This window comes from Filicampus tigris, chromosome 16, assembly GCF_054856515.1.
Source record: "Filicampus tigris isolate MCC_2025a chromosome 16, RoL_Ftig_1.0, whole genome shotgun sequence".
Taxonomy (NCBI): Eukaryota; Metazoa; Chordata; class Actinopteri; order Syngnathiformes; family Syngnathidae; genus Filicampus; species Filicampus tigris.
In genome coordinates, this window is record NC_141232.1 from 14,233,551 (window position 1) to 14,259,252 (window position 25,702).

Sequence of the window (25,702 nt, forward strand, 5' to 3'; positions counted from 1 at the left end):
AGCATCATCCCTAACCGGGTCAGTACCGATGGGCCTTCTCAGTCCGTCAATGATGAACTCCTGTTTCGCTGACGACTGACGGAAGCTTGCGCCGCGTGTGCTTTTTTTGGCGGAGGTAACAACACCAGGGTTGTTTCAAATGGAGAAGAGTAGGGACTTCTCAGACAGGAAAAAAAAAGGTTGAACATCGCTAGTCAATGTGGTGACCCGTGGTTGTGTTGGCTGCTAAATGCTATTTTGCTTGACAGTTCAACAGCTGCAAACAAGTCAATCCACTCATTAAATACGTCAACTTTCTCGCCTTCTGTTCTCCATGCCTGCACCTTTTGTCTCTAAAATATCGGTGAAGAACTGTAATTTTGTAATGATGGGAGTGCGGCTAAAATAATGATGACGAAGTGACAGGCTGACAATGACAGATTTGGTCGGCTTGAAATAATGACGGACTGACAATGAATGACAGGTAGCCCAGTCGCTGGTGAATGACAAATGACGGACCGGCAATATACATTGACGTGCCCACCTCTGTTAATTACTGTGCCCACCTCTGTCAATTACTCATTGTTAATGTTAAGAAACTGCACGGCAGGAATGACAATTATTTTGCTCATATGGTATATTGCTTTGTATGATGAAACTCCATTTTGATCCACTATTACACAATGTCAATATATTTGTATTATTAAAACCAGGTATATGTATACGATGTATATATATGTATAAAGATGGATGCATAAGTAGGTATAGATATCGATACATAGTAGTATATCTTATTATTTATAATTATAGCTGGCATAATAATACATTGATTATAACTGTTACAGTATTATATTATACGTTTTATGTAGTGTTGTTTTTTTTGTTTTTATAACATTAAGAAAATGCACTGTAGTAGAAGAAATGATGATTATCTCTCATACAATAAACTGCTGATGGAGATAAAAGTTGAGCTACTGGTGAAGTACACGGAAACAACAGTAGGCCTACCTTGTTTATGTTTATTCGTGTTTATTCAAATAGGAAAAGGAACCTATGCAATATACGCAATACAGTACATATCGACAATCACGTCACAGAAAGGCGATGTTAAGCATGAGCTCACCTGCAGCCTCCGGCGTCGTATTATGCCCGAGTCATCCATGTCTTCATGAAGTGCTATGACAATTAAAGAATCAGCTCGCTCTGTTCTGTCTTTGGAGCTTGCACTGCAACAGAAGCAGCCCTGAGAAGTCCTGAGCTGAGGGGTCCGGTGTCACGTCGAGGAGGAGCACGTAATGACACAAATGTCAAGCGGCCCCATTGTGTCTGCTCTTAATTCATGTCACTAAAAACAAGCCACCAAATACAACTTCACCGTTGACAGTCATTCAGTTGTTGTCCGAGCATCCTTAACACCCGACCAGAGGTTTATCCGTCTGAATACGGTCCTGGAGGGAGTTGTGACTCCAATTTAGGAGCACAACCCCGCTTTAGACTTGTCCTGCTGTGTCACAACAGCACCCGCAAGAAACGCGATCTTCGTTCCACGCGAGAATTGCTACTTCGAAAGCCCAGCTCGGCCAAATTCCTGTTTGACGTCCCGCAGAAGGACTGCAACCGAAAGCCGTTTGCTTACTCAACCCGAAGCTCCTCGGTCGACCTGACACATAACTCTCCTCTCGATGAAACACTGTTTCCCGCTTCAGTTCAGTCGTCCATCTTCACTCCCAATAACACTGGGGAAGCTGGAACAGCAGCAGCAACGCGATATTTGTGTGACTCCTTTCTGGGATTCCCTGTCGCCCCTCCTCTTCTTCCTCCCCCCTCCTCCACGCTAACGGCTCACGCTCTCCTCACATCATTGGAGCTTCACGCAACGTGCGTGATGATGCGTCACCACAAGTCCCCGTTTTGGTTCACATTTGGTCCACACCAGGCTGCGTGTAAGCTGGTTCAATGAGCAACATTCAGCACCATAGATAGTGCCTCTAGATGGATGGATGGATGGATGGATGGATGGATGGATGGATGGATAGATAGATAGATAGATAGATAGATAGATAGATAGATAGATAGATAGATAGATAGATAGATAGATAGATAGATAGATAGATAGATAGATAAATAGATAGATAGATAGATAGATAGATAGATAGATAGATAGATAGATAGATAGATAGAAAAGACATCCTTCCATGCCAGAGAGGTGACATTCCATGTCCTTAGAAGCAGGGGCAGAGCTAGGTGATAGCCAGGGGTGGCGGTCACTCTCTGGCCACCCCACATCTAGGGTGAAATTTTGATACCTGTGACATGGATTGAGTATTCTCCTTGATACATTTGATTCTTACAGTCAATGTCAATCAAAATCATTACAAGAAAACATGGTGCACATATATCAATCTTGCCTAACTAACAGAGTCATAATACAAGCAGGAACACACCTAAAAAGCAATGTTTAGTGAAGATAAGACGTTCAGAAAATGGAGGGATGGATGGATGGATAGAATTGTGAAGAATTGTGAAGAGTGTGTTGAGCAAGGTTCTGGGTATGTGTATGTTTCATTTCATGAAACACTGACTGTGGATGGTATGATTAAAAAAAAGACTTGCCACTTACAAAGGGGGTTATGGGCATGCGAATATATGCTTGCACGCACGTAAGTGAAATGTGTCATCCTGGCCACCCCACTGAAAATTTTCTGGCAACGCTCCGGCTTAGAAGAGCCCAATTTTGGAACTGGGGTGGTCTCCGCCTTCATCCACCACCTAGTTCATTTTGCACCAGGGCCCCTCCTACACATGGTGAGCCCATGGGAAGGGGAACCCACAAAGCATACATACTCTACAGACAGACAGTATATACTGTACAAGGCTACTTTGAATTTTGCTTTGTTAAGACTTTGTTAATTGTTGTTGATCCCACATTCCGTAGCGGCCTTTTTTTTGGGGGGGGGGGGGGGGGGACTCCTGCACTCCGAGCCTCCCTGCTTCCCGGCACTAGGGTCCTCCAGATGTTTGCAACCAAAACCTTCAAACCTGACAAAAAAAACACAAATCCAAAACACCATTAGAGGAAGCATGACGTGACATTACATGACATGGCAAAGGTTACGTGACCACTGACAGCAGATGCTAAGATGAGCTACACCTGGACAGGACAAGGTGGGGTGGGGCCTGATTAGTAGAAACAAGGAACTGGGTGGAAACAAAAACATAACAAGTAAGACAGGACATGAACAATCAACACAAGAAAACAACTTACAAGGCATAATATGAAACAAAGCTAAATATAATCTAACTAACAAAAGGATAGATCATTACGGGTATATGTAGGTGTAATAGCAAGATATCCTGATACTTTGTCTATTTTGTAGCTACTAAAAAAAACTGATGGAAGTCATTGCTGTTACATAATGGCTTTTGGGGAGATTAGGTCTTTCACACTGATTTTATAGAACACATTGTCACCAGCTTTTCAGGCTGATCTGAGCCTTCCAGAAGGTGAATGAACAGATCGGCCTTACAGTCTTTTCGTGACCTATCAAATCTCCATGGAAACATATGTGTTCTCCTCATGCTTGAATGGGTTTTCTCCAGTTGTTCAGCCTTCCTCTCACTTTCAAAAAACATGCATGTAGATTAGTTGAAGACCGTGCCCAACTTTTCGCCTAAAGTTAGCTATCAGCAATCAGCTCCAGTTACCCGGAAACAAGGAAAGTATAGAAAATGGTTGGATGGAACACGAGTTCAAAAAAAAGTCCAATCTTTATTGTGTATGACAATGTGATCAAGAACAAAACAAAACCGTTTTGCTAAAATGTGAAGTTTCAGCAAACAGACGCTTTAAAACCTAAATTAGAGTGAACCCTGATGAATCCTTTCATGTTATTGCTAATGCTGACTTTTCCCCTCTACTACTACTGTTTCATCAAAATGACTGCTGTGAAACTGGTTGATTACCAACGACAAAGCAAGTCGGTGGTTGTATAAGACCTTTGCACAGTATTGTACAAATAAATTAATGATTACAAAAACCTGTGATTCCATAAAAGCTAACTTGTGCTTTGTGAAAGGTTTGACTAAGAGTAAATGAACCTTCAATTTGACAGAATTAGTGACAGAATGTGCTCAGAGATGTAGCCAGGAAAATGATCCAGTAAACAGGCTGTTGTGCGTCAGATTAAATGGAGCTACGAGGGCCATCTGTTTGGCAGTGGAGAAGCCAGGCCGTCTCTGTGTTGACATTGGGGCTTTGTTTTGTGGCCTGTAGGCAAGCTGGGTAAACCCCAACACACACACACCTTCACAGCACCATCGACGTCCCTCGCATCTACACAAAACCTTGTTGCCTTTGAGCTGCATCAAAACCTACAGACCCCGTGCTTGGGCTACACTCCAGAGGACACATAGCGGACAAATGAGGCTACAGATTAGTGCTGTGGCACCAGAGGCGTAAAAAGCCACGTGCAGGTGGAAGTTGGGGCCCAAAGGGAAGCTGTTAATTGAGTTTCACAATGGCCTCATTACATTTGTTGTGGAATTAACTGCTTGTGCTAAGCAGCTTCTCAACACAGAAGAGATGATGGCGCTGTCATATCCGCTTACATAATGATCGGGTAATCCTTTCGAGTTTGGAGAGTGACAACTGCTCAGCTTTGTTGATATACTTTTTTAAAAAATCATTTCCATAATAACCTAATCCAGTCATTATCAATCCTTTCATTTTCTATACGGCTTGGTTAGCAGGAGCCTATCCTGCAGCTGACTGATATGCAGAGGTGGGCATTCCGTCTGACCGACGGACCGGTGCGTCTATCCGTCTATGGCGGACACCTGTTTTGCTGATGTTAGACGATAGACGAGAAACTTTAAAAAAAATGATGGACTAACCATGGACCGAAGTGGATTTTCATCTGTTTGTGTCATCATAATTAACCTCACAGTCCATTATTGACAGACGCCCGTTTTGCTGAAGAGAGGCGGAAATGTGACAGGGACTGCACCGATTATATATGTATAGCAAGTGGCGGTATGCACCAAAGAGAGAATCATCATTTAGTCAGGCTGACCATCCATCATCCAATCCGCTGATCTGAGAAGTAATAACGTACGAGTAGGTTTGAATACAGATATAGTTTTACAGAGAAGTTCTTGTGAGTTAAATTTTACATTTCTATTTTTATTTTTGGAAAGAGTGGGGTGAGGAGGTTGTGAAACTGTATTTTTCAGGTCCACACTACATTTCACAAGCTGGCAGTAATGTACCAAAAGTTGTTGCCAACCGCTAAAAGACAGAGGAAGAAGAATTAGAAGAAGAAGAAGGAGAAGAAGAAGAAGAGGCTGTAGAAGAAGAAGATGACTTTGAAGAAAAAAAAAACCATTCATTTATTATAATTTCTGCTTTATTTCGGTTTGCAAGCATTTAGAAGCGTTTTAATCCACCAGGATTGTACCTTTGGCAACAATGTGACATGGGATTCTGGTTAAGGTAAGCAAAACTTTATCATTTTAATCAAATCAGTTCAGGTAATAGATGGATGGATGCGGCTCTTTGATCTTTACTGACAGAAGCGCGGTTAAAATAAAATGACGGACTGACCGTTGGTCCGGCTTGAAAAATACACAGAATGACAGATGACAGTCAGGTACCCGGGCTGCTGACGGGTGACGAATGACGGACTGGCAAACATTATGCCCGCCTCTGCTGATATGACCATTTTTAAATTTGAACCTCAGACGCGATGAGATCCCAAGCAAATTTGTCAAATTTACATTCTTAAGTCCGTGGATGTTCTGTTTTGGTTTGCATTAGTACCCCAATGTTTGCTTTTTATAAAAATCGTTTAACAGTGTCCCATTGTCAACTCGTAGGTGAATACCCAAAGAAAAACAAGACAATTGCGTTAAGGAGGGCCTCCTGTATGGAGTATTCCTGTGGATATACTGGAACCCCATTTTCAGGAAACACACACAATGCAATCAAGTCTTTTGATGTCATTGCAAGAAAGAATGAGAGAGAGGGAGAGGGAGAGAGACAGAGAGAGAGTCTGTGTGTGCGCGTGTGTGCCCCCATTCATTGGTAAGACACTATGACCTCCTTGTGGTTGGTGATTGTATTACAACAGAAGCGTGGCGCTGCAGAGTAGAAAAAGAAAACATGCAGCGTCATTCTATATGGGTGTTTGTGTAATCGATATTTAACATCACATTTTCAGTTTCAATTTGGGAGGCTGTCTGAGTAATCATTTCTAGTTTGCTTTTTGTGTATTGCTCCAATTCCTCTCTGTGTGCGAGAGGGACACAACACAACGGTGCGTAATCCTGATTTCCAATAGTCTCGTTCAGAATCAGGAGGCGCCCCTCCTGCTGGCAGCCCGCAGGCCGCACCCAGCAGGATGTCCTTAAATCCTCCTCGGCACTGGATGACAGCCTGCTTGCCTGCCGGCCTGCCTCCACGGAGAAGGAACACCATAAGAGGATTGTTATACACTCTAACCAGAGCACAAAAACTCTAATGCACTGAAATACACCTGGGTAAAGGCTGACATGGAAACATTTTCCGAAAAATGAATGGATCTGTAACTTGATGATATTAATATTTGAGTTTTTAAGGTACAGAATTTGATATGGCTGTTTTGTATTGTATTGTAGTGTATGTACCTAAAGGAGATGTATCATGCCGAATCTTTTTTTTTCTTTTTTCGCTTTAGCCATGCTAAAAGGTTTTTTCCTCAGCAAAAACACCCCCTAAGTCAGGGGTGTCAGATTCAATTTTGTCACGGGCCACATATACCTATGGTTTCCCTCGGAGGGCCGTTACGACTGTGAACCCATACAAATGTATCATCGCCTTATATCATCACAAATACACAACAAATTGATGGATAACTTTTTGGGAACCAAAGACATGTAAAACCTTTTTTTTCAACTATTTTTAAATCAATTTAAAAGGACGGATTGGTAACAAAAATTTAGCAATATCTCATGTCCCAATGTTGATAAAAGTCAGTTGTGACTTTTAGCGGTTGTGACTTAAAGCAGTCCTAAAGACAACTTGAAAGAAACAGTAAGTTAACATGATTTGCCTTCGCAGGCCACATAAAATTACACGGACCACATCTGGCCCCGGGCCTTGAGTTTGACACCTGTGCCCTAAGTGGTGTTTTCCTCCATTCATCCACATTCAAGCATTCCTGCTAATTCCTCCTCTCTCAGAACCAGCCCTGCCCAATCCTACTTAAAATTATTTCAAAATTGCAGTAAAGTAATAGTAAAGTAAAAACTCGGGCTCGGGCTTTCAGTCAATGGCAACTATGGCTCCATTATTTGCGGCCACTGCAGGATATATGGCACATGCGCAGAAGCTCAGTAAGTACGGCGACTACACTAGGACAAAATACGTAGGTGACATAGACTGAAATTAAATTACATATACATAAAAGATAAAAATGTAATAATTTGATATTTACACTTGGTGCAACAAAGGTTTGTAATCACTGCGTTAGAAATCAACTCCAGTCAATAAAAACGTCTTGCTCCCCCTGTGGAACAAACCAAATTGTTTTGCTCGCCTCAAAATTCATTTGAAGGTCATTTTGTTTCTGTTAACAGAATTTGAATGCAGACCAAATTATTCTAAATAAAATATGCAGAGATGTTTTTGTTTACCAGAATAGACTGCAAAGCTGCTTTGTTTTTACAGTTCAAGTGTTTTTAAGCAGGGCCTTTCAAGCATGAAGGTATTTTGTTGCCGCCTATGAATGGCATCAGTCGATTTGTGAAGGAACAGATTGATACACAGTAGAGAGGAGACAAAAAAAATGACACAGCTTTTGTTGTATTATTCATTTTATCTATGCCAAAGCTGCAGGGGGAGAAAACAGTCAATAAAGAGACGCTGAGAACAAAGGCCAAAATGTTCTGAGCGAAGAAGAGCTTGGGGGCCTGTGTATGTGCGCGTGCGTACTAGTGTTTTAGCCTTTCCTATGAATGGTAATTGGATGCAGCCTCAAAGCAGACTTGGCAAGAACCAGCCAGTAGATGAAAAGACCTTCAAACACACACTAATACACACAACTAAGCCCATTACGATGACGCAGAGTCCTGCAAGAGTACAACAACATCACCGAAGTGGCTAACAGCTGTGGCTTTGTGTTCCGTGCATATTACCTCCCTGCACTGACCTCTTCTAAAATGTCATTTCACAAGCCTTGTGATGGGATCGATGCATCTCGACTTCAATCAGAATGTTCTTTCACCATCCAGCTTCCATCAATACGCTAATACAAATACAAATCTGTCTGAGCGCCTGCCAAGTGATATATTTTTCAAAGGTGCTCAAGTTTATTGAAAAATATGTCTCGATAATAAGTTTTGAGCATCAGTATTTGAAATTGCTATAAAATGTGAGTGAGAAAGACAACGCAAACATTTTTTTCAAGAATATGTTCTATGCAGGCCCACTAGTTGAAACAAGGCATTCTGATTAATTTTGCCTTTGTGGAATATAAGAAATCCACTTGTTTTTCACCATCTCAGGGGGCGGCCATTTTGTCACTTCTGTCGACTGAAAATTACATCACAGCTTCACAAAACAGATGAGCTCTGATTGATCATTACCTGACCCCTGAGCAACTGTGATGTCATTTTCAGAAGTGTCAGAAGTTTCAAAGAGGAGTAACAAAATGGCCGCCCCCTGAGATGGCTAAAAGCAGGTGCATTTTGCTGCTGAAATCATATTCCACCAAGGCGATATTAATCAGAATGTATTGTCTCAACTAGTGGGCCTGCATATAACATATTCTGGAAAAAAATATGTTTGGGTTGACTTCCTCTTTAAAAGGGGGCATTTCACAAAAAATGACTTATAAAGGGCTAACTGCGCTTATATAGAAATTGTTGGGCATTTGGAAAGCCTCCCCACCCATCAAGTGTGAAATTAAATTACCAAGTAAATATTTTGTCTACTTCTAAATATGGGTCTGAGAGTTAGCCCTTGTACGAGTTAGCCCCAATAATACACCATCACACAAGGCCAGCATGGAAATGTCATTTAGAAACTTTGAGCAACAAACAGACCCGCCTTTAGCAACATTCATTAAAACCTAATGGGCAACATTAGTGGTGACTTTGCCTTGCGCCATACATTTGCAGTCTGGACAACAAGGGATGAAACAGTCCACGAAAGGCAAAAGGTAAGCATAAGTTAATAAATTGGATGTACAGAATGGTGTTAGCAAATAGAATTTTGCTTCTGACAAATGACACAATTACCTGGTACTTGATATTGAGATATTCAGAGGGTCACATTGGAGTTTGTTGGAGCATCTCTTACTCACTTTCTCTTTAATTTCTTTGTTTCTATCTCATTTAATGTATTTTCTCCTGTATTTACAGTTTTGTTTAGTCCAAGATAGATTTTCAGAATTCCAATCAATCCTGACTACTTCCTCCCTTCTATCTATGGTGCTTCACCTGCAACTACAAGGAGCTACTGCCTTTTGCTTCTAACATGAAGCTGGCAAGTATCCGAGAGAGAAAGAGAAGAGAAAATATGCACAAGGGATACTGCTAACGTGAAGGAATGAGAGAGAGGCTTGAATGGCACAGGGGATTTGAACGCTTCCTTTCACTGATAATTATTTGAATGTGAGGTTACTTGTCTAAGGACAAACCAACGGATGCCAGAAAACTGCAGATGCTAATGTTTACATTCCAATTTCAGCATTTGGGCATCCTTGTGCTACTACGTAGAGACAACCAAGTTCTTTTCTGTCATCTACTAAAAACTTGACACAATGTGAGGGAATAAAACTTTGGACCTCCTGTATGCCAATGTGAAGGTAGCTATGCTTCCCCTCTCTCTGACTACAATTTGTTACACCTTGAGACCACCCACAGGCCACTGGTGGAACAGCAGGAAGCCAACGTGACTAATATTTTTGGGTTTTTACATATAAAGACACAAAGGGGGTGCTGGAGGAGTGTTTTTATTTTTGTACAGCATTTTGTTCAAGCTAACATTTTTTTAAGTGCTCTATAAATAAAGTGGAGTTGAGCTTAGTATTTCAATGCAATGTCTACTGGTTGAGACTGAGACTAACGCTTGCATCGAAAGCATGTTTAGAAACACAATTTTCAGGTTGTTGCAAACCCTGACCCATCAGTTCATACACTATCCCTGTGGAAGACATTCCAAGAACGGTGATTAAACCCAAAATGCAATCATATGGTCAAAAAATATTCAAACTCTGCTCCAACAAAAAAGTAATGAATTGGACTGACTATAACATTGATTTAACCCTTTCATGCACAGTGGTCACTAGGGTGAACAGCTATTTAAAAGTTGCTTTCGCCTGTATTAATTAATCTAAAAAATTTATTTATACTTTAATTACAGCAAATCATAATTAATACATGAAATGGTTAAAATATTTCTTAAAATTTAGATTAATTAATATAGGCGGAAGCAACTTTTAAATAGCTGTCCACTGTAGTGACCACTGTGCATGAAAGGGTTAAGAGACCTTAAATAAATGTTGGGGTTTTCTAATAAATCAATTGTGCAAATGAACCACTGGGAGGAGAATTTGAAAAATTTTAATACTTTTAGTTTTCATTAATGGCAATCTCTTTATCCCTTGCTATTCAGTGTGACTTTAAAATTTAGTGTTTGTCGAAAGTTGTTTTGGAACAGCAATAAATCTCTTAGGAGCCCCGAAGACTGATAATTCCCATCTTCTTCTGGGGAATCTATCTATTCCCTGTACCACTTATAAATATATACTTGAATTAATACATTTGCATCTTTATTTTTTAAATTATTTTATACATTTTGTTTGGTCCAAAAGTAACTTGCATGATTATAGAGTAAAAAATGTTCTCATTTTGTACCAAAAATGATCATTTGAATAATCGTGATTTCAATTATTACCAAAAAGAATCATGGGTAATATATATTTTTTTCATAATCGAGTAGCCCTAGCCGGGTGTATCCTCCACTTCCACCTTTTTTAATTCCAGATAAATGCCGCTGTGGAGATTAGGCCAGTGGAACGTATCAGAGACATTCCAAATGGTGGATATGAATGTCATTTAGTGTGTCAACAAAGATGGGTGGCAATGTGTGCCAGCTGAGGGCCAGCCGCAGGCTCCAAGACAGGCGGTGATCCAACTCTGTTAAATGAGAACGACAGTAAGGGTACACAGGGAGCAGTGATGACCTGCTTTGTCCTCCCTCCCTCTGTTCCCTGAATAGCTTTTGCACAAAGGATATCGTTATTTCTCCTCTAATTACCAGATGGTGAACTGTTTGTCCGTCCCCCGCTCCTCTGCTCTCACCCCCAGAAATAAAGTCTTCTGTTGTGCTGACCCTGTCCAGTTATGAAACAAACAGTCTGTTGCGGCAAAGTGATCCCTCCATTCCAATTCTGCTCTTCCATTGAAATTTATGAGATAAACTCTAAAGCACTTCTCCCCTGAGACCATTTTGTTGTCTAATCTCATTTGGATTTAATGCGATTGGACTGATCATTTTCATGTTAGTCTATGACAAGTCTATGGCAGGGAATACAATATAATTTTATTCATATAGCGCATTTCATAACAGCTAGAGCTGTAACAAAGCACTTTACAAACAATACAATAAATAGAACAAAAACAAAGGCTGTGATACATGTATTAATAAATATAGACTTACATACAAATAAAATGTAAATAATGAAGCCAATAAATTGACATAAAACACTATATGCAATTGACACCGGAAAAGAGCCGAAAATTTCAGGTCTGATCAAAAGCCAGAGAAAAGAAATGTGTCTTCAACCGGGTTTTAAAAATGGACAGAGAGGGGGCTTGCCTAACAACCAATGGGAGGTCATTCCAGAGGGAAGGACCAGCAGTTGAAAAGGCTCGATCCCCCCTGAGGCTCCTCTTGGTCCTCGGCACCTCGAGCAGCGCCTGGTCCGCAGACCTGAGGCTGCGGGAAGGTGCGTAGGAGTGGAGGAGCTCAGAGAGGTACGCCGGGGCCAGGCCATTTAATGACTTATAGACAAATAAGAGAATCTTAAAATGAACCCTAAAATGCACTGGGAGCCAGTGGAGGTAGGCCAGAATTGGTGTTATGTGCTCCATCCTCCGAGCTCCAGTTAGTAGGCGGGCAGCAGAATTGAAGCATAATAACATAGTCATGCTTAAAGCAAAATCATTTAATGCAAATTCAGTTAAACTGCCACCCTGCACTGTGCATCCACTAGTCTCATGCAAAAAAAACATAGCATAACACTCACTTCAAATCCATCTATTATCTAGATTGCTTTTCCTGGTCAGGGTTACAGGGAGCTAGAGCATATAAGAGGCGACATCAGGCAAAAGGCAGAGGACACCCTGGACTGGTCGCCACTCAATCACACGGCACATATAGAGACAGATATCCATTCACACTCATCTTCTCACTGAGAGGGACTTCAACCCACACTGCTTGCACCGACAGTAAGTCAGCAGAGCAAACCATTCCACACTGTTTGTGACTTTCACATGTACAAAGCACATGAGGCCATTTTTAACATCATTGCCTATTTAAAATGTGAGCAGCCTTTTAAATGACAAAAGAATGATGCAAAAACCACGTGTTTTATAGTGTTGGGAAAATGACCAACATAGTGTTGACATAAAAATATGTCTACTGACAATTTCTTCCCAAAAACCAGATGTGTATCGTATTACCCAGCTGGGAATTTTGTTAAAAATTTGCGGTCCCTTTATCGCCTTCCGCCTACAGTCGGGGTGCCCTACCGCCGTCCGTTTATCCACCATTTTGTCCGGCCGGACCAAATAGTAATCGCCTATCGGTCAGTCCGTCTATCATTCTAAAGCGGAAGTCAACCCAGACGTATTTTTTTCAAGAATATGTTCCAGGAAGTCCCACTAGTTGAAACACAGCACTCTGATTAATTTCGCATTTGTGGAATATAAATTAAGCAGCAAAATGCACTCATTTTCAGCCATCTCTGGGGACGGCCATTTTATCTTCTGTCGACTGAAAATGACATCACAACTGCTCACAACGACCAATCACGGCTGATCTGTTTTCTGAATTTGAGCCGTGATTGGTCGTTGTGAGCAGTTGTGATGTCATTTTCAGTCGACAGAAGACGAAACGGCCGCCCCCAGAGATGGCTAAAAACGAGTGGATTAACACTTATTCCACAAACACAATATTTATCGGAATGCCTTGTTTCAACTAGTGGGCTTGCATAGAACATATTCTTGAAAAAAAAATGTTTGCGTCCTCTCAGTCCTCCTTAACACACCCCACAAGACTGGATAATCAGTCAGAAATGTCTGACAATCACGCTTTTGCTGACTTTGATCGGAATGTAAATGGGCTTACACTTGTAAAGGTAGTCAAAGCCCTTTAACACTGTCCTCTCCTTTTACATACTGGTGTTGACATAGCATTAGGAACAAGTTAGGGTTGAGAAACCAATTTACAACCTTCAGGTTTTGTGACAACCACGTAACCTGAGCCATGCCGCCATGCATGTGGGGAAAATGCAAACAATCTGGCAAACATTGGTATGTGCGTATCTAAAACTTCCCGGTGCAGAAAGTACTCTCAACTGCAACCTATGGAAAGTGGCTTCCGGTCAAGTATCTTTTGAGTGATATAACCAGGATTGATACAAGTTTAACAAGTAAAACATTTTTTTTTTTTAAATCCAACGATTGCACAAATTTGCTCATGACACAACAACGCTCCCATCTTACATGTAATCATAACTTGTCAGTTATTTGCTGTATATTCCCAATATTGTGAAACAAAAATGTTGCTCTACATCTAAAAACTTCTGATGAAAAAATTCTGGAAATGTTCTGCCCTTTTGCACTCATATATTAGGGCTACGTGGTCATTTCATGGCTTTTCTTGCTGAGCTCTCGCCACTGCTGTTTTGTTGCTTTAATCAATCAGGTCCAAGGCACGGCTCCCGTTTCCCAATCTTTGGTTTTAAGAGGCGTATGTAGGCCACAAGATGCTCTCCATCTGCTCCTTTGTGGCCAAAAGCTTTAGGAGGGCACTGCTTGAAAGAGAGCTGCACCAGGGATTATGATGGCACACCGGGTCCAAGTGGAGGTGAGATTAAAACCCACAAGCATTAATACACACAAGCAGTGGAAAAACACATTCATCCACATTTAGGGTCTGTCAAAAAGGATGTTTGAATTGTGTGTTTTCAAAATGGGATATGCAAGTATTTTTGGGAGGTTGGGATTACACCTTTAGAGCAAATTGCAATGTTGTCAAGGTTACAGTTTCGCTGGTCATCCATGTGCATCATGAAGCATGTAGATCTGTATTCGGGCTCACGTGGTAAAAATAAACCCATCCAGTTTATAGGTTTAAGTGAACTGTGGTGCTAGCCGGAAGGCTTTTGCAACATGTCGCATCCTGGCGGCGAGGTCACTTTGTTTACTTCAACAGAGATTTGTGCTCTCAGTCCTCAGCTTAACATCCAGTATTAAATCTCATATACCTCCGGTAACCTTGTCATGTGGAAAAAGCCATGACCTCAGTGTTTATGTGCATGTGGACAGAAAGATTGGAAGACAAGTGTGATTCAGCACCACTTACGAATGATCCTAACGGGATTTGGTTCGGTCTCGAAATCAATTTGAGAAGTCTAATTACATTGTTTGGGTCGGTGCGCGGCCGAAGTGGTGCTGGAATAAGACTGTCAACAGGGGGATTTGGTAAACGTCTTCATTGGAGGATTACCAGGGAGGGAGCCCAGTCTTTTCTCTGCTACTTGTGCACAAGTGGAGAGAGAGAGAGAGAGAGAGAGAGAGAGAGAGAGAGAGAGAGAGAGAGAGAGAGAGAGAGAGAGAGAGAGAGAGAGAGAGAGAGACAGAGAGAGCAGAACAGGATGGTGGGGGGAGCAGGTTACCGAATGAATGGGAGTGAAATGTCCTTCATATAAGCCAGACATAAACGAGCAGCACACCGCCCCAGCCAGCGCCAGAGAAAGAGAAAAGAGCATCTTTCTCAGCAAACTGAAAAAAACACTCGGGATCTAATCCAGTGGAACATATATTCCGACAAAAAACAGGTAAACATATTTTACCATTGATAATTCATTTTTGGAAGTACTTGTTGCTCTCACAACAACAAAGATGATGTGATGATTTTGTGGCTCAGTCGATATCTTACAAGAGAAAAAACACTGCAAAGTCTCTTCTAAAATGGTGTGTCATTCTGTTTAAGTGGTACGTTCTGTTTGGAATATGTATCTAATGTACCAAGGGTAAAGAGCTTTTCAAATTTCAAGAAAGGGCCAAAAAAGTTTCTCTATTTTTGTATGTAAAAAAGGGGGTGATTTGGTTTAATTTTATTCCAAAACATTTTGCTTAATATCAGGAAATAATAGTAGTTGATGCCATTGTCCATATTGTAGTGGCATTATTATTATTATTATTATTATTATTATTATTATTATTATTATTATTATTATTATCAATTGGTATAATGTCACTTGGGGGGATAAAAAAGAAGTTTCCCCAAATCATTTTATGTGTGTCTGACAACCACGTTTCTTAAAAAAATCCTTCCACTCAGGGATACTCAAATCGAGCATGTATTTACAGCTTTTTAACTCCATCTCTGCGAGGTCAGACCTGTCTTGAGGCCATGCTGCCAGCTGATTTGTTTAATTTGTGTTCTGCGGCCTACACATGGGAGCAGCAGCTTGTCAGATTACACAACTACGCATGTCATCCATCTGATCACGGTGTCTGAGTCCCCACTAATTAGGCTCACCCTGCTACTAGGTCACCACATGCAGGGCGTACAGCCTGCGGGATGTCTCAGACACTCTTACTGGGCGGACAACAGGGGCAGCTTGTAAGGAAATTAATGACACAATTGTTTCAAAGTTTGGATAGAGAGAGAATAAAATGCATTACAGTGTGCATCGCAGTGAACCCCTGTTTGTCACAGGGCATATGTTACAGACCCAAACACAATTGTTGAAAATTAGCGATACAGATAGACCATACAAAACTTTTTGGAGTAATTTTACCTCTTCTACATGCTTTAAAGCGGAAGTCAACCCTGAACATATTTTTTTCAAGAATGTTCTATGCAAGCCCACTAGTTGAAACAAGGCATTCTGATAAATATTGCGTTTATCCACCAGTTTTTAGCCATGTCCGGGGGCGGCCATTTTGTCACTTTTGTCAACTGAAAATGACATTACAACTGCTCAGGGCGCAGGTAACAACCAATCACAGCTCACCTGTTTTCTGAAGCTGGGCCGTGATTGGTCGTTACCTGAACCCTGAGCAGTCGTGATGTCGTTTTCAGTCGACACAAGTGACAAAATGGCCGCCCCCAGAGATGGCAAAAAGCAGGTGGATTTTGCTGTTTAACTCACATCCCACAAAACCAATATTAATCAGAATGCCGTGTTTCAACTCGTGGGCCTGCTGGGAACATATTCTTGAAAAAATGTCTTTGGGTTGATTTCTCCTTTAAAACACAGTTAAGTTAAATTAAAATTAAAACACACTTTTCAAAGTACAGCATTCCCTAGCCCCGGTTCTCACTTTTTCATTGGCACAATTCCCCCCAAAAACTTCAAGCTCTTTATTTTGCTGCTTCCAATTTAAGTTTATATTGAAACTAACAATAAACATAAAATAAGAATTAAACATTGCATATTTAAACGCGAAAATGTTCAATCAAACCATATAATTTTATTTAACAAAAATCTGCTGTCTTAACGCTAATAGAAAGATAGATGGGCTAATGGAAATGAACGTAAATGTTACGGTACAGTAATTAGAAATCTGTCAAAGTTTAAGTGTTAACTTTGCAGATTAATTTAATTGATTTAAAGCATTAAAAAAGTAAATCTGTTAGCGCAGTGTTTTATTTACTTTGTGTGGTGGCCTATAACCGATTAGCCACTGCTCACGTGTGCAGCCGCTTTATAGGACAGTCACTGGTGTGAAAATGGACAAGCTTGACACTCATTGGAGAAATCAAAAGTAATTTGCACACGTTGCAAAGCCAAATTCAAATACCATATTAGTTGGTATTTGTATCAACTATTATAGTATCATCTCAGAGCAAAATGCCCTGCTCAAGTTACCTTCACAGGGTCTCCCAAATTAACACTGATCGAGTGTGGTGCTCGTGGGCAGAACTAAACCTGTAGGGGACAAGTTTTGAGAATTGTTTCTATGAGAAGAAAATCAGAAAGATATCTTTACAAAGCTGAGTCAGTTTTGATTGTGTTCTTCAACAGTTGTTTTTTACAGGAAATGAAATGTAGTTAAAGATCAACGAATGAATTGAATCTAAATGCTCTTCTCATTTTAATTGCTGCCTCGGCGTTCCATCCTTCAAAAACATGATATTTTCGTCCATTGCAATGCTTATGACTGTCAGACCGCTGTCACCGTGAGCAAAAAAGACGCTTTCTCCTTGAGACCTCTTTTGTCCTGTCTACTGGACCCGAAAGCCTGGATGTCACAGAATGTCTTGAATTTCAATGAAAAGAAAACAGAAGTTATGGTGTTCGGTCCCAGAGGCTCTTCTACATCCCACCCTGGGCCCCCTGGCTTCATATCCAAAGCCAACAATCTCAAACTTGGGTTTTAAATTGGACAGTGATCTTTAACTGGAGGTCACTGATAGTGTAGTGGTACACACGTCTGAGTTTCGTGCGGGCAGCGTGGGATCGATTCCTGCTCAGTGACGGTGTCTGTGTGTGCCCTGCGACTGGCTGGCGACCAGTTCGGGGTGTAGTCTGCCTTCGCCCATTGATGGCTGGGATAGGATCCAGCACCTCCCCGCGACCCTGTATAGGATAAGCGGTTTCGAAGATGACATGACATGACATCTTAAACTAGACCAGTAAATCAGCACTGTTGTAAGGTCCAGCTTCTTTTATCTGAGACAACTGGCTAAGGTAAAGCCCCTCCTTTCCCATCAGCACTTAGAAACAGTCATCTATGCCTTTGTTACATCTCGGCTAAAGTAATGCACTTTATTTTGGGGTGGGCCAGTCCTCCCTGAAGCGTCTCCAGTTGGTCCAAAATGCTGTTGCCCTCCTAACTGGGGCTCGGAAGAGGGAGCACATAAACCCAATTCTGGCCAATAACTGGCTCCCAGTGCATTTTAGGGATCATTTTAAGATGCTTCTATTTCTATCTATCTACAAATCTTTAAATGGCCTCGGCCCAGCATACCTCTCTGAGCTCCTCCACTCCTAAGCACCTTCCCGATGCCTCAGGTATGCGGACAAGGCTCTACTGGAGGTGCCGAAGACTAAGCGGAGCCTCAGAGGGGATCCAGCCTTTTCTGCTGCTGGCCCTTCCCTCTGGAATGACATTTCTTTAAATGTTAGGCAAGCCCCCTCACTTTTAAAACTCATCTGATGACACATTTCTATTCTTTGGCGTCTACTGTATGTGTGTATATATATATATATATATATATATATATATATATATATATATATATATATATATATATATATATATATATATATATATATATATATATATATATATATAATGGATTGTGTGTGAGCGACTCTCCAATTCACTGAACTCCTTATTGTTATAGACATGATCATCCTCTTGCGCGCTCTTCTGTTGATATGCGCATATTGGACAATTTTGCTGATAGTTGGAATCAGCTCAGAAGGGGTGTGTCTTCAAGATGGCAAGCACAAGGCCACACCCAGCCCAGAACCTCACCTGGGGGAGTGTACGCTCTACGCTGACAGTGAGTGACTGCCTGTTTGGCTCATTAGAGACACTGCAAGTGAGACTCCAATGGCACCTTGACTGACAGATGGATGTGTGTTCTCTGTTTGACAGATAGTTGCTGCACACAGGAAGACATCCAGGACATCTCCCATTCTCCCTCTGCCAGCAATCAGAATGAACCCTGGGATAAATGTGGGCCGCTAAGTCCTGCGTAAGCCTCTCACTTGAATCCAGTACTCAACCAAAATACTACTCCTTTATGTAATTTATACAGTACTGAAAAAAATACATTTTAAGGCTATAAATTCACTTAAAAATGCATCTGGATCCAGATTTTGCGCAACCACTTGAAGAAATAAAATGGAGTCAATTTAACACCGGGGTCACTGTTGATGTAGTGGTACACACGCCTGAGTTGTGTGCGGGCAGTGTGGGATCGTGTCTGTGTGTGCCTGGCGACCAGTTCAAGGTGTAGTCTGCCTTTCGCCTAATGTCAGCTGGAATAGGCTCCAGCACCTCCCCGCGACCCTGTAAAGGATAAGCGGTTTGGAAGATGACACAAATATAACACCATTTTATTCAGTGTATAAAATGGATGGGCATCACTTCTGCATGGCCTTTCGTTGCTAGGCAAAATTCGTTCCATTTGTTCTCCATAAACCATTGAAGAAAAATGGCATATGCCAATCACAGCTACTAGGCTCCATATAGATACAGTGATCATACGCCTCATGATTGTCATGTTAAAATTAAGCGAAATAAAATTCTTAATTATCAAATGTGTGTATAAAGAAAGGCCTATACCACTGCCTTTAAGTGACAACTCAGACTCTGGATTTTTACTTCTTTGAATTCACGTAACCTCTGGTGTACATTGTTCTTCAAGTCCAGAATAAGCAATGAAAAAAGACACAATAGTTTTTGAATATTGCTCAACAAAACAACAACAACAAAAACACTAAACATCTGCTGAATCACTGCCACCCTGTCGCAAACACATCATTCTCACTATAAGATGATTATTAAATGTATTAATTTCTTCAAATGTGTTTTGCTGGTTGAAGTCATAAGTTGTGACAAGGTTTGTTTTGACCAACCAATCAGAGATTGAGAAAATGCTGACACCATTGACGGCCACCTCGCTGGCATTATGAGGATGAATTTGAAAAAGGAACAGCACCACTGCAAAGTGCTAAATGCAGCACATGGAATCTGAAGTTAGTCTGGATAAGAAATGAAAATATATAATCTAACATACGAAAAGGAAGAGATCAGACTGCTGAGTTTCAAATATTAGCATTGAGGTTGAAACTGTAGGTCAATGTTTCTGATTGTGTTTTCGGCCAGCAGAGAAGACGTTGTTGTTGGCCACTGAGGAAAACTTTGTCAGCACGTATTTCAGGACACATGACATGAACAATGACTGTTGCGACTATCTGCTTCTAGGTGTGAAGGCTTCCTGAAGCGCGTGTCATGTTTCTACCGTTGCTCGCCAGATGCTGCCCGCTGGCCTCATCCGCATCGCCGCTCCTACATCCAGGCCGTGCCTCTCTGCCACAGTTTGTGCCGAGATTGGTGAGACTGCCACTGAGAATGTTGCTGAGCACACCAGAAGCGAAATCGGTGCTTCTCTTTACTCAACCTCGGAGATTAACAACCAGTGTACCAACAGCCATATACCATGATATCCTAAATCAGAGACTGTAAAATGAAGCTGGGGTAGATGACAAACAAAACAAATGCACACAAAAAAGATTATTTTTTTTTTTTTACTCACTCCAAACTTGTATGGAAGATTTGCCTTTGTGGAATATGAGTTAAGCAGCAAAATCCACCCGTTATTAGCCATTTCAGGGGACGGCCATTTCATCATTTCTGTCGACTGAAAATGACATCACAACTACTCAGGGCTCAGGTACAACCAATCCTGGCTCAGCTTCAGAAAACCTGAGCCCTGAGCAACTGTGATGTCATTTTCAGTCGATAGAAGTGACAAAATGGCCGCCCCCGGAGATGGCTAAAAACGAGTGGATTAACTCTTATTCCACAAATGCAATATTTATCAGAATGCCTTGTTTCAACTAGCGGGCTTGCATAGAACATATTCTTGAAAAAAATATGTTTGGGTTGACTTTCCCATTAATTAACTTACATGATTGAAACAAACAGACACGTGGGAGCATTCATGTGAATTGTATGCATTTTTTTCTGCAGGTTTGATGCCTGCAGAACAGACCTGACATGTGCTCGTAATTGGGCCACAGACCCCAGAGGACACAACTGCACTGGAACCTGTGTTCAGTATCAGCAGGTATGCGAGTGTGCGTTGGGATGTGTGTTTCCACGTGTGTCGGGAATTACATGGTTGAACCGAACATTTGGGTGTATGTTGTAGAAATGAGGTCACAAATGGCAAAAATGCCATTTTGAAGGGTTGTCTACTGTATGGTCGGAATAAAACCCAAATATAAAAAAAAAAAAAAAAACATTTTCAAGGTTTTCCAACTTCAATTACCGTATTTGGCCAAGAAATACAAGTTGTATTTTTTACAGTCTACAAGATACAACGAAATACTACTGTGCAAACGACACCGGTGTGTCTCTCACATGATGTGCATTATCGTCTTTGCTGAGGCATAATTATGATACAGCTTTTGTACTGAATCTCATTTATGTGAAGGTGGCAAATCCGTATGTAACTGTTTTAAAAAAAATTCTGGTGCAGCTGTGGGATGTCTGCGTTTACTATAAATTGCTCAAGCTCGAAAGAAACTTGACCAATTATTTCTTTATTTTTTTTCGAAAAAGATAAGCTGTTGATGCAGTACCCGGTACAGTATGTTGAACTGATTGTTGGCACCCCATTTACAATTTAAAGTGTATTTTACAATATTAGCAATACTGGGTTTATTTAACATTGTTGGTTATCACAACAAAGCAAGCACATTGCTTGCTCCAAAACAATTTTCTGAGTTTTGTTTAACTTATATATTTAAATTGGGGTTCAATACAAGGGAAGGCAGTTCTATAAACTCTTATTTCTTTGTTGTGTAATACGGGAAAGCCAATTTTTACAACAGCAAAACGTTAAGTTGAATTGCCCAATTTAAAATTTGATCTACGTAAATTTGTTGGATTGAAATTAAAGTTTTTTTTAAATTTTATTTTACATTATTTTTTACAGTATAGGCTGTTTCTAATATTCAAATTACTGGTATATTAGACCAAAAGACATAAGCTTTGATACAGCAATTGTAGTGGGTCAGGGTTAGGGTTATTACAGATTGGGTAGGGTAATTTCAACAAAACAAAGTGTTTAGTTCAATAGTTCCAGTATGTGATCGAATATCAGTGAAGGTCCTTCACATGGTTTTGTATGTATTTAAAGAAAAAAACCCTCCTCAATTGCAAAAGACGGACATTTTGTCATTTCTGTCACCTATGCATTTTTCTTGTTCTGTGCTCAAACATTGCGCAGGTGTAAGATTTGGGATGCAGAAGGGCAGAATTGAATAAACAAAAGATGTAAAGGACTGGGTAGTGCCGCCGGAAATTTCTGCTTGCACCGAATAAGCTTTGGCAGCAAATGATGTGAGCCGATGGAAGGGCACAATATTTGTGTGCATGCGTGTCAGGCATGTTACGTAGTAAAAGAGCTGACATCCTCTTTGTCCTTCAAACAGGATGAATATATTAGAGCTTTTCGCACTCTGAACACCTTGTGTGCCTCAGTCTTAATCCCCCAACAGATGAGGGGAAGCAGACGTCGAGGTGCAATTGTGCTGTTGGGAAAGAGGGAGAATAAGCGAGGCACACAAATTAGGATTTTGGCAAGTGATGGAAAATAATACGCTGGAGACATAAAGGGGAAGTTGTGTGTAAAAGGGAGCAAATGGGTTGCAGTATACACGGTGGCTTGGCAGCACATCTTAATTGCTGGTTATTAGGAAGTCACCAGAGAACAGCAGCTAAAATGCACACAAACATAGCTAGCGTGTGTGCGTGTGTGCGTGTGCCTGTGCGTGAAGGAAAATTCACTAATTTGTTTTCTTCTCCCAGAGAATGTAGACTTTATGACAAACAAAGAAACCTGTCTTGCCATCCTTTGAAAGGTTTGATACGATTTTAGATAAGAGATAAGAAGTTTCCTTCAGGCTACCTCACAGATTGAGGTCTGGGATCTGGCTGGAGTAATGGAAACATTCCTTGTTTTATATTTCAACATCTAAGTGATTTTTAATCAACTCAGAAAATTCTTGAAATCAAATGGACTTTTTAATCAATTTAAATCAGGTTTCCGACCTCATCGCAGTACAGAAACAGTATTAAAGTATTAAATGTTATAACATTGAACACTGACCCAGGGAAAATGTTGGTGCTAGTCTTATTGGATCTCAGTGCAATGTTTGTTCAAATCTATCATAATATACAGAACAGCTTGGAAACTTGGGTCGGAATAAATGGAAAGACCTTAAAATGGTTCGGGTCCTACTAGGAAAGGTGTTGTTTTGTGACCACTGGAAGTTTTGATAGAACTGATTGAACTGTCTTGACATGTGGGGTCCCTCCAGGGTCAGTCCTTGGACCCCTTTTGTTCAATCTGTATCTGTTACCTTAAGGTTGAATCAATCACTAAAACAGCCTTTTACCATCTGAAAAAAATCCAGACTGTTGAGTTGCATGCTCCAGGCAGACCAAGAGAAATTAATCCACGCTTTTATCTCCAGTAGACTTGATTAGTCTATCCTGACCTTAAACCCTCTAAAGAGCATCAAACAGCTGCAGCTCATTCAGAATGCTGCAGTTCGGGTTCTGACCAGAACAAAGAGATCAGAATGTTTTACTCAAGTCCGAAAGGCTTTACGCTGGCCAAGGATTTTTGGAGGTGGTACTTGGTGCAAAAAAATTGAGAACTATACCTGAATTTAGCATTTCGATTAACTTCAATGGACAAAATTGATTTGAGTCAATATAAATGGAGTTTTGAGCTTGGTCATGGAACGAAGTAAACTCATTAAGTCAAATGTCAAAGTCAATTTTCCATAGCAGCTTCTGTATTTCCCCTTTTTACCTTCTTCTTTGTATTTTTGTGTTCAGATGTACCAACATGGCAGAGACCTGTGTGAAAGTCTGTGGGGTGACGCCTTCATGACTGTCGAGGATGCATCTGAGGAGGTTGGAGCTGCCGGGGCGAATGACAGCCCCGGTGGCGGTCGCCCGTGTGGTTGTCTTACCCTCAGTGCTTCTGACAAGGATGTGATCTCGGCCCTGCGGGCCCACCAGGACGACCCGGAGGAGCTTGACACCACCAAAAGTGGGCTGCCTCCGTATATGTCTCCCTGCCAGACCAAGCTGCCCTCGCAGACGAGGAGCGGCAGGAAGGGGAATTCTGTCCTGCGTAAACGATCAATCATAGTGGACGATGGGGAGGGAAGTGGAAGCGGCCTGTAGAGAATAAAGTTGCGTCAATGTATTAGAGATAATTGTCTAGCTCTTATTATGCGACATGTATCGAAGTGGAGCTTGGAACTCACTCCTCTCGCTAAGTTTCCCAGCTGTCATTATCATATTTCAAGAATAATGACCCGACATTTCATGAATGTTGCTTATGCAATATTAACTGCACGGATGTTTTATCTCCGGGTTACAAGGCAAAGCTTTATTTGATTTGTGTGGCTCATAAATTGGACGCTTTATGCATAGTGCATCATGATTTTTGACAATAGGAACTTCAGTGACAACAGTAACGTCAACATCACTACCCTGGTGACATCCGTCTGAATATATGGGGTTGTCAGAGGTTGCGAACAAAACTTGTTGTGATGCCATACTGCGCGTTGTGCTTGTCATGAAGTGTTTTAAAGAGAAAACGTTCACAGCAGGAAAGGTTCTAATGAATGTAAGTGTTTGAAATAGAAAGTGTGTGGTATGATAATGACACTGGAGAGATTTGCTTAGTACCAGGAAGTAGGTTTAATATTCACAATTCAAATATCCTCAGCATTTACAGATTAAATCCACAGAGACGATGAGACATTATTCTGGTAGCTTGGTCCTCAATATCCTGTAAATGTTTCTATAATGATATGTAGCTCTATTTTGAGGTGTTATTAGATGTAAAGTTTCTTTTTTTAAGTCAAAGTGTTTGTGTAATTTTCGTGACGTTCTCAATAAAGAAAACTTTGTAAACGGCAACCTGATCATGTACATGTTTGCAAAGGGCTTCATCTTAGAACTGAGTTTGAATTATTGAAATACACTTGATACAGCGCTCATGTGAAATAAATGGTCAACGTTTGAAGCATTTTGACAGGAAAGAACAACATGGCATCTGCTGCGATCAATTGAGCTACATCAACTATGGGAGCTGCGCAATATCGATATTTGATTCTTAATTTTTTCCCGTGAACAAAAATAAGCACATTTCGTGCATGCCTCGTCAGTACGCACATTCAATTAGTCTAAATGCATTAAAATGGACACTAACTGAATAAATATTGTGCTTATATTTTATAGGGTGTATTTATTTGGTTGTTAAACTGGCATAAAAGTTGGACATGTTCAATCGGTTACATAGAGTTAAGTAAAAAAAATTTTTTTAAAAACATTGATTGTATGTACGGTATTCAACTTTTATGTTGAATGATTACAACTATGCAGTGTTAGTTTCTAAGCAAGCCCAAGGACAGACAAAGACATTAGCCATCCAGGGTGCTATCATGTGAATCCCCGAGAAATGTTGCTATTTTTTCTTTGAAAATTAATCTCATATTCCTACTCTGCACCATGTGGCATTAGAGTAGGGAATTCGGAGCAGCCTCTGTAAAGTCAGATTGAGCTTGGTTGAAAATGAAGAGTAATTTTGTTTTTCAGCAGCAAAATGACTCGAGCACACATGAAAAGATTGGCTTCTTCGCGAGTGGAGGACTGAATTTGGAAGCCTGAG

General features: G+C 40.8%; 2 protein-coding genes across 2 annotated transcripts in view; one reads left to right on the plus strand and one right to left on the minus strand.

The window, feature by feature from the left end:
* LOC147134886 (microtubule-associated serine/threonine-protein kinase 1-like) overlaps positions 1-1,749 on the minus strand; it is a 46,193-nt gene extending 44,444 nt beyond the window's left edge. The window contains 1 exon segment of the mRNA XM_086055131.1: positions 1,103-1,749. Coding sequence (XP_085911257.1) covers positions 1,103-1,141 — 39 coding nt within the window. The 5' untranslated portion in view covers positions 1,142-1,749.
* Positions 1,750-14,917: 13,168 nt separating this feature from the next.
* rtbdn (retbindin) lies at positions 14,918-24,951 on the plus strand. The gene is made up of 6 exons (XM_086056481.1): positions 14,918-15,086; positions 18,611-18,772; positions 18,868-18,967; positions 20,203-20,331; positions 20,971-21,067; positions 23,854-24,951. The coding sequence occupies exons 2-6, from the start codon at positions 18,613-18,615 to the stop codon at positions 24,205-24,207; spliced, it is 840 nt and encodes a 279-aa protein (XP_085912607.1). The 5' UTR covers positions 14,918-15,086; positions 18,611-18,612; the 3' UTR covers positions 24,208-24,951.
* The last annotated feature ends 751 nt before the right edge of the window (positions 24,952-25,702 follow it).